The sequence below is a fragment of the Mus caroli genome, chromosome 6 (genome assembly GCF_900094665.2).
Source record: "Mus caroli chromosome 6, CAROLI_EIJ_v1.1, whole genome shotgun sequence".
Taxonomy (NCBI): domain Eukaryota; kingdom Metazoa; phylum Chordata; class Mammalia; order Rodentia; family Muridae; genus Mus; species Mus caroli.
Window position 1 is genome coordinate 108530851 of NC_034575.1, and position 9868 is coordinate 108540718.

The 9868-nt window shown below is 48.6% G+C and overlaps 1 protein-coding gene across 1 annotated transcript in view; it reads right to left on the minus strand.

Moving 5' to 3' along the window:
- Cidec (cell death inducing DFFA like effector c) overlaps positions 1-8365 on the minus strand; it is a 33272-nt gene extending 24907 nt beyond the window's left edge. Inside the window, exons 1-5 of the mRNA XM_021165012.2 lie at positions 8261-8365; positions 7966-8043; positions 6589-6742; positions 1622-1780; positions 1349-1539 (exon numbers count right to left, since the gene is read on the minus strand). Coding sequence (XP_021020671.1) covers positions 1349-1539; positions 1622-1780; positions 6589-6742; positions 7966-8043; positions 8261-8265 — 587 coding nt within the window. The 5' untranslated portion in view covers positions 8266-8365. The remainder of the gene's footprint in view (positions 1-1348; positions 1540-1621; positions 1781-6588; positions 6743-7965; positions 8044-8260) is intronic.
- Between the last annotated feature and the right edge of the window lie 1503 nt (positions 8366-9868).

Genomic DNA, 9868 nt, shown 5'->3' on the forward strand with positions numbered 1-9868 from the left:
AAAAAAAAAAAGGAAAAAAAAAAAAAAGAAAGGAATGAAAATCTGGCATATTCTACAAACCAGTGAACCTTGAAAACAGAATTGTTGTGGGAAAAGTCAGTCATGAAAAGACCAACACTGTTTGGCCCTGTATCTATGAGGTATCTAGGCTAGATCAACAGAGGAACAGAAAGTCGAATAAAGGTTAGCAAGGTCTCTGGAGAGGACTGAGAACAACTGTTTACTGTGTACAGCTTCTGCTGCCTGGCACCAAGGTTCTGGAGAGGAAGACAAGGCTTGCACAAATGCTCAGTTACATCACGCTGCTGGGTGAGACACTTAAAGTGGCCACAACAGAAAAGTGTAGGATGTGCATATTTTAGCACATTTTTTCTTTTTCTTTCCCTTTTTCTTTTTCCTTTTCTTTCTTTTCTCTTTTTCTTTCCTCTCTCTCTCTATCTCCTTCCTTCTTTCTTTTCTCTTCTTTTCTTTTCTTTTTGAGATGAGGTCTCATTGTGTATCCTTAGCTGATCTGGAATTTGATATGTAGACCAGGCTACTCTAGAACTCACAGATATTCACCTGACTCTGCCTCCTGAATGCAAGGATTAAAGTCGTGCATTACACCACTTGGTCCTTAGCACTTTTTTTTTAAACAATCACATTAATACCACTAAGTCACTCAGCTGACCACAGTTTGACAGTGCCTTTTATTTTGTGTGCATCTGTGTGCAGTACCCATAGGTGCCAGAAGAGGGCGACAGATCCCTTGGAGCTGCAGAAACGTGGTTATGAGCAGTTTTGAGCAGGGCTGACATGAGTGCTGGAAACTCTTAATGGCTGAGCCATCTCTCCACTGGTGTTGTTTTGTGGTGTTTTGGTTTGTTTTGGCTTGGTTTGGTTTGGTTTGGCTTTGAGACAAGGTCCTATCTGATCCAGGCGTCCCTTGAACTCCTGATCCTCTACCTCCAAAGTACTGGGATTGTAGTTAGGTTTTCACTTTTAACAATGATTAGTTGTGGAAACAGATCAGGATATCAGTGTGTGCTGAGTACTCTCGAGGCCCTGGGCTCTACCCTCAGCACACTCAGGAGAGTTCCTCAGTCAGCTACTATGCAAAGTTTACTTTTGGGGGTGAAAAAATGTACTTTGCTAAACTAGAAAGAAGCCTTAAGACTACTCCCCCTCCTCACTCCCCCATACCCTAATGCACATCAAGCCACTTAGATCCCTGCACAGACAGGCTGTCATTCTTTGTTAGCCCTAGTGTCCACCCAGCCCCTGAGAGAGTTTTGCTTTGGGCAGACAGGTCAGGCCTCTTGTCTTAGTGTTTCTCCCAACCGGACCCTGTCTGTCCAAACCCACTCACTTCACGATGCGTTTGGCCTTGTAGCAGTGCAGATCATAGGAAAGCGAGTATGTGTCATAGAGGGTTGCCTTCACGTTCAGGCAGCCAATAAAGTCCTGAGGGTTCATCTTGTACAGGTCGAAGGTTACCCGGGCCACATCGATCTTCTTAGTTGGCTTCTGGGAAAGGGCTAGCTGGGCTCTCTTCTTGCGCTGCAAGACAAGCCTGTGTAAGCTCGCCTCCGGAACCCCTCCCGAGCTCTCCGCATTCACCCCTGCCCCGGGAGGCCGTCACCTGTTCTGATGGGGGCTTCCACTTCTGCCCCTTCAGCAGGACCATGAACACGGTATCTTTTGCCAGGGCTTGGAAGTATTCTTCTGTCTCCACGATTGTGCCATCTTCCTCTAGCACCAGGGAGAAGGGCTTGTCTTTAAGCTTCAAGATGTCCTGGACCTGGAAAAAGGTTAGTGACGGTCTGCCGTGCCTATGGAGCAGCAGTGCTGAGAGGCAAAGACTTCCGCCAATGCACCCAGCTGCCAGAGAAAGACCAAGGGAGCTGGGTCTTACTAAGGCCCTTAGGTTGGCCTGGACCTCACCATGTAGCACAGGCAGGGGCTGCTGTCTGCTTCTCTCTTCCTGCCTCAGCCTCTCAGGTAACTTGGATTGCAGGCCTATACCACCAGGCCAGTTAAACAGTACTTTAATGTTGTTGTTCATTTCCTTTGTTTTGTTTTTAAGACCACGTAGCCATGGCTGGCCTGAAACTTGCTCTGTGGACCAGGCTGACCTGGAACTCACAGAGATCCACCTGCCTCTATCTCCCGAGTGTTTGGGATTAAAGGCTGTGAGCCACCATACCTGGCCAGCATTTAAAATTTTTATTTTTAATTATGTGTATACGTATGTATGCGGGTGGGTTTGCGCATCCATGTCACATGGCCTGAAGCTAGAGTTACAGGTGACTGTGAGCTACCCAATGTGGGTGCTGGGAACTGAACCGGGCTCCCTTACATGGGCAGTGCATGCTCTTAACCACTGAATACTGACATGGCTGGCCCCAAACTGCACTATTTAAAAGAATTCAGTTTGGCAAAGTATGAAGGATGGTATACACCCATAATCTTAATACTCAAAAGGCAGAGACAGGGGAATTTCAGCTAGCTCAAGGCTAGCTGGTCTGTACATAAGTATGAATGCCAGCCACTACTGCATAGCAAGACCACCCTGTCTCTAGAAAACAAGGGGCATGGGAGTGGGGAAGAAAGGAAGGAAGGAAGAAAGGAAGGAAGGAAGGAAGGAAGGAAGGGAGGGAGGGAGGGAGAGAGAGAGAGAAGAAAGAGAAAGAGAGAAAGAAAGAAAGAAAGAAAGAAAGAAAGAAAGAAAGAAAGAAAGAAAGAAAGAGAGGAAGGAAGAAAGGAAGAAAGAGAAATAAAGAGAGAAAAAGTTTCCAATTCAGTGTTGAGTTGAACTCTGACTGGGTTTGGGAGAATCTGAATACTAATAAACAATCTGTTCCTGTCATTATATCCCATTAAAATAGGAACGTCTAGATCTCTTTGGTATAAATAAAGTAGTAAATTTAAAGTATGCGATCGACTTCTGTATTTGCTTGATATTGAGTACATTTTAAAAAACAGTTCATTCTAAAAAAGTAGCAAAAAAAAATTAAAGTTAAAAAACAGTTAACAGACTGAGGAAAATAACCTTACACAGAGAGGCCCAACTGTACCACCCTATTCCAACAATCCAGTGAAATGAAACAGGACAAATACAAAACCTGGTATATATGCCTGTGAGCATAATTCTCTTTTTTGTCTTCTTTCGTTCTGTGTTTATTTGTGGGATGAGGACTTGGGCTGAGGTTTTCTTTAGGAAAAGTATTCTCCCTACTAAGCTACATCCTCAGGCATCAACTTAAAAAGTATTTCTTAAAGATTTATTTTATCTGCATTAGTGGTTTGCCCGCATGTGTGTCTGTGTTTCACATGCATGGGGTGACCTTGGAGGCCAGATGAGGGCGTCAGGTCCCCTGAAACCAGACCATGGCCGGGGTGGGAATTGAACCTGTGTCCTCTGAAAGAGCAGCCCCTGGCTTTTAACCACTAAGCTATTGTTCTACCCCAACAACTTACTTGTAATCTTGTTCCTGCCAAAGCTATAGATCCTGAGCTGGGGAAACAGGCCGTTCAAAACCGAGAGACAGGAAGTAAAATAACTGTCCTGCCATCTGTAAAAGCTAGCGAGATGGCTCAGCGGGGAAGGATGCTGGCAACGCAAATGTTAACATTTGGGTTCAATACCTGAAGCCCACAGTGGAAGGAAAGAACTGACTCCCAAAAGTTGCCCTCTGACCGCCACATGTGTCCCGAGGTACTGGCATGCCGTACTCAGGCTTAACCATAGACATACATACACTAGTGATTGTAAAGATAACCCTGTCCAGACTTTATATTTGGGGAACTATCGGTGATGCTGCAGCAGGGTCTCGGGATGAGCTTTCCTGGTGTCACAGTGCTTCCTCATTTTGAGGGCCGATGAGCATGCAGGGGAATACCCTCTTGTATAGACAAGGGAAGGATCCAGATGTCATGGCAGCAGGTTGGCTATTTGTTTTCTAATGATCCAGCAAATGTTTTGTATGCTTCTTACAGATTTTATTAGTTTGCTTTGCTTCATATTCGTTTTTTTAAAAATCCTCCACAGCTCGTTCTCTCTGCCTCTCTCTCTCTCTCTCTCTCTCTCTCTCTGTGTGGAGTGCCTGCTCAACATGAACAAAGCCCTGGGTGACTTCACCCAGCACCCTAGCACCCCAACACCCCAGCACCCCAGCATCCCAGCATCCCACAAACCAGGCAACTAGGCAGTAGCACAGGCGATCACCCCAGCACTCAGGAGGTAGAAGGCAGCAGGATGAAAAGTCACATGTCGGTGCTGGTGAGCTAGCTCAGTGATTAAGAGCGCCGACTGCTCTTCCAAAGGTCCTGAGTTCAAATCCCAGCCATCACATGGTGGCTCACAACCATCCATAACAAAATCTGATGCTCTCTTCTGGAGTGTCTAAAGACACACTACAGTGTACTTACATATAATAAAATATAAATAAATAAATAAATAAATAAATAAATAAATAAATAAAAGTCACATGTCAACTACATAGTGAGGTTGAGTTCAACTTCATGGAATCCTATCTCAAACAAACAAACAACAATAAAAACGTCCTCTAGATGGGACTGGTGACTCAGGCCTTTGTAATCTTGGGAACCTGATGCAAGGTAGAGTAGTGGAAGTTCCAGGCTAGCCTGGGCTACATAGTGAGTTCCAAGGAAGTCTAAGCTAAAGACTGAAGCCCTGCCTAACTGCCTAGAGGCAAACCAAGAAACTAACTTAAGTAAGCAAAAGGAATGTAAGTGCCAGTGAGATGGCTCAGCAGGTAAAGGTGCTTAGAGCCAAGCTTGCTGGCCTGAATTCAATCCCAGCCCCACATGATGGAAAGAGAAAACCAACTCTCATGCTCCGATGTCTATCTGTGTCCTGTGACATGCATGTGTGTGCACGCACATGCACACACATACACACACACGCACACACACACACAAAACAAATGGCTAATCATTAAAAAGTAAAATTTAAACTCCTCCTCCAGTAGCATGCAGAGAGCATTGCTGACTCAACAGGCCAGGTGAGGTTCCTATCTCATCCATGCTAACTAACTCTGCTCCTCCCAGGAGCAGACTTGTGAGACCTTTGGAATGACATGGTTACTTGGTAACCACATCTCCAATGCTCTCCCCTCCACTCTGTCCACACCTTTGTGCTGCCAAACACGGAATCAAAGTCCAGGGGGCTGACATCCTCCAAGCCCCGGCAGTAAGAGTCCCTTATGACCTGTCTATGTTACAGAGTCCTCCACAGCTCCCTGTGTCCCCTGGCAATGGAACCCTAACTAGGAGGTCTCAAATTGTACAACTCTAAGCCTTTCTTAAAGTACCCACTGACAAGGAAAACCCCCAGCCTTAGCCATGACCCAGTGTCTGGGGTGGGGGGTATGGATGTAAGGTGTTGGAAGGGGATATGATAAGAAGACCCTAATGATGGAAGTGGTCCCTGGAGCCAAGAGTAAGCCAGTCCTTTTGATTCAAGGCAGGTTCAGCTACATGTCTCATAGGGGACAAAAAAAAAAAAAAAAATCAGTTCCTAGGAAGAGCAGAGTTAATTTGCATGAATGCTTTAGAAACCTCCCAGCTCTCTGCATGCTAAATTGATTCTAACTGAAAACCTACTTCAAACGTTTGGCTTGTGTGGGGCACCTGGACCTGCAGATGTAAGGGTTCCAGCCCCATGCAGCTGATACTAATGGGTCGACACAACAGATAGAAGCAAAATTAGAAGGGGGAAGGGGCAGGGAGAGGCGTGATGGGAACAGGGCCCTGCTCTCCGGACTGCATGCTTCTCCTAGTACCGCAGCTGGCAGCCCTGGGCTTCCAGTAATCAGGGAGTACTAATTTTCCAAAGAAAGGCTTTCCTGGAAGTTCCAGCTTGGGAGAGACAGACAGATGCAGGGAAAGTAGTGTGGGGGTGGGTAGGCGATGCAGACCGGAAGCACTGAAATCCTGAAATCCTGAAATCCTGTTTCCTCAACTCCTGACACGTCTGGAAGGTTGTTTTTATGTTTGTGTAGTTTTACTGTGTGTGAGTTGAAAGGGATGGTGTGTGTGTGTGTGTGTGTGTGTGTGTGTCAAGTCCTGGGCTCTCAGGCATGGCACACCATACCTGGCTCATTTTCCAAGTGTAATAGGAAAAAGAACTGAGAGCCTTTTCATGAAGAAAATACCACCCAGCCAGTTAGTGTGTAAGACAGCAAAGTACTGCCCTCCCTCTGTCACTTGACCATGTCACCTCTCTGTCACACACACTGGTCTCCAGGCACATAATGCCAACCCTCCAGCACTGACACCAGAAAGGAACCTTTTTTTTTTTTTTTCCGAGACAGGGTTTCTCTGTGTAGCCCCGGCTGTCCTGCAACTCACTCTGTAGACCAGGCTGGCCTTGAATTCAGAAATTCGCCTGCCTCTGCCTCCCAAGTGCTAGGATTAAAGGCTGTGCGTCACCACTGCCCAGTGAAAGGAAGCTTTCTTAAGAAAACAACACACGCGCATGCTCATGCACGCACACACAAGCCTGGAAGACTGAAGCAGTTGGCAGCGTCAACTCTCAGCCAAGGCCTGAGGAGAGCCGATGCAGAGTACAGGCAGACTCCTTACCTTGTTCAGGAGGTCCTCCAAGCTATGAGCCATGATGCCTTTGCGAACCTTCCGATCTGCGGTGCTAACACGACAGGGCCTTGCCCTCGGGGTCTCCCGGCTGGGCTTAGACACCAGCTGTTGGGTCACCACTGCCGTGCTCACTGCCACATGCCTGGGGACATCAGTTTGAACTTCAGATGACCTGCCTGCTGCCCACCCCTGCCTACTGAGCTCACATCTGACCCTTCCCTCCAGCCAATCATGGCCCCACTGGGTGGCTTTCTCAAAGCCCATCTGAGGGTGTGCCTCCAATTTGGATGGGCAGGAAAATCAGCAGAAATCTTACTTAAATCAGACTCACTTCTGTGGCTGTGAGTAGAGCCCAAGGGTTTCTATGTCCAACAAGTCCCCAAACTGTCAGGGTTATCTGGTTCTTGGACTAGCCACATTCCCCTCTGGGCTACTCTGCTCTGTGGCCTTGTTCACCTCGCTGTAAAGTTGGGTGAAATGGGGGAGGCAGCCTATAGAGTGTTTTTAGACGCTTGGATCCATGGGGTAGAAAGAAAGGAGCAGAGAGGATGTGAGTCTGGGATTTTCTGGGTTCAAGTTCAAAGTTTGTCTTTGCTACAGAATTGCTAGGCGACAGGTGACAGAATGCTCAGCCTGCCAGTTTCCCCATCGATTGACTTGAGATATTAGACCCCACTCCCCAGTGTAGGCATGAGGCTCCTGGGAGATCAGCAATGAAGGCACCCAGTGCAGAGCCTGACCCTCTCTACTCCAGATGTGACAGGAACCACAATGGTGGCACTCGAGAAGAGTGTAACCTGGCACTTGTCCAGACTGCAGGCTTGGACACCACTGTAGGCAGCTCAGATCTGAATCAGATCTGTCAGGGCTTATGGTAAGATTTTTTTTTTTTCTTGGCTTGTTTTGTTTTAATGGATTCTCTGCTTGCTTGTCTGTTTTTGAGATAGAATCTCACTATGTAGCTCTAGTTGACCTGGAACTTTCTATGCATACTACACTGTCCTCAGATTCACCAAGACCCACTTGCCTTTGCTCCCCAAGTGCCAGGATTCAAATTATATGCCAGCCACCATGCCTGCCCGTATCTGTGTTTCCACTACACACCCACATGACTTTGTTTCTCTGAGACAGGGTAGCCCTGGCTAACCTGGAACTGGAGATCAAGCTGACCTTGAACTCACAAAGATCTTCCTGCCTCTGCCTCCTGAGTGCTGGGGTTTAAAAGCATAACCGCACCCCTCCCCCTGTACCCCTCCCCAGCCACAGCCAGCCCCTAAACGGCTTTTATACCCATTAAAAGTTTGAGAAGTTCTAACTGATGGCTCCTCAGGTTCTCCCTTCCTTTCTATTCCTGGCTCTCCTCACCTGGACAGCGACTTGGGGTACAGGAGGCTGAGAGACTTCATGGCGTAGTCCATCCTTGTCAGTTGGATTGTGTTGGGCCTGGAACAGAGGCAGAAGCTTATCTGGTTAGCGGGAAGGGAGGGGTCCTTCTCTTTCTTTCTTTGACCCAATGCGTCCCAGCCCCCACGCAGCAACCCTCTGCCCTAGTCTCTCATCTGACCACCCATTTCCCCCGAGTCCACAGTAACTACGACTGAGCCAACGTCCACCACCCCCACCCACTCCCCAGCTGCTCCCCAGCCTCAGCCTCACTCACTCCATTGTTTCTCCGACCCAAGCTCTGGTCACACTGTGTGGAGAAGCTGAAGTCAGGGCTGAAGAGGCCCTCACTGATTTGTCCCTGTCTCAGGGGACAGAGTCCACTTCATGTTGGCAGGAGGTGAGTCACACCTCCTGGTGCTGTGAGGGACCTGAAAGTCACCTATAGTCCAGAAACTTCACAGGCAGCCAGACGGTGGAGCCTGCTTGGCCCCAGGGGCCCTTGAGCAATAGAGCCCTTCTGAGGTTTAGCGCTGGCCACGAGAACTTTTCTACTGAACACCATCTAGGTTTGTGCTCTCCAGTACCAAAGCTGCTACCCACACTGAGCCCTTGGCACCATGACTGATGTGACAAAGAGCTGACTCTGCACTTCTATCGAGCCTTAACTAATGTAGGTAACTACTATGGTTTGTAACTCAAGGTACAGGTCTGGGCATCCCAGCTCTGGTTGGGTGGTACTGGGCTCGCATGCCTGTTTTCCTCCCTGTAGCGCTCTTCTCTGGTTCTTGCCTGCTGGGGCTGCAAGCCCCTGAACAGCCAGTCTCTTTACCTGTGGTACAGCTTGTGTCACACTCAGGGCTCCACATAGGCCACCTAGAAGTCCCAGGTTCCCGACTGCCGCCTCAGGAAAACCTTCCCCGATGACTGTCAGAAGGACCCTCCGTCCTGCCCACCCCCTGTCCATGTCTCTGAAGCTCCTGTGTCCTTGCTGTTTCTGTTTTCAGCCCTTAGCACAAGGAGCAAAGATGAACCCAGGAGTGGGCAGGGGACAGAACGGCAACCTCAGCCACGCCAAAGCAGTCAAAGTACTCTTCGCTTCTGATAACGTGGGTTCTCCTTGGGTCACCCCTATAGAGTCACCTCACCCCAACCCAACACTACCCAAGCATACTTGTTCCAACCATGTCCCTTATATACCCGCCATGGCAATCCCCCACCACCTGCTCTCTAGTAGCCACATACCCCAGCTCCTCATCTCCCCCTCACCTCCCAGCCTCCTGGCAATACCGCGTGGCCAGGCACAGCCCAGGCTTCCCTCCATTTTATTTCTGTCTCCTGTGAAGCCACTCCCCTAGCCCCCAGCCCCAGCTGGGGAAAAGAGCATGGGGAATGAGTTCGAAACTCTCCCCTAGGGATTTCAAGTCAGACTGACTTCCAGAAGGCCCTGAAACGGGGAAGAAGGCATCTTTCGAAAGCTTTAGAAGAGGTACTGCCCATGGCACTAGGCAAGAGGGCACAGAAGCAATGGATGTGGCTTATGGTCTGAGTTCCACCCCCACACAGGCTGTCTGTGCTCACACGAGCTGCCTTCTGTGAGCCCTGGGTTCTCTCCTCTGTGTCAGGAGTAACGTTCATGTTGAAGTCAGGTATGGCGGCTCAGAACTGTCATCATGATACTTGGTAGGCTGAGGCTTGAGAAGGGCCATGCATTGAAAACTCTCTCATGCTATAGAGTTGGCCCTGTCTCACAACCCAAAACACACATAATAAAAAACATTGGTGCCGGGCGTGGTGGCGCACGCCTTTAATCCCAGCACTTGGGAGGCAGAGGCAGGCGGATTTCTGAGTTTGAAGCCAGCCCGGTCTACAGAGTGAGTTCCAG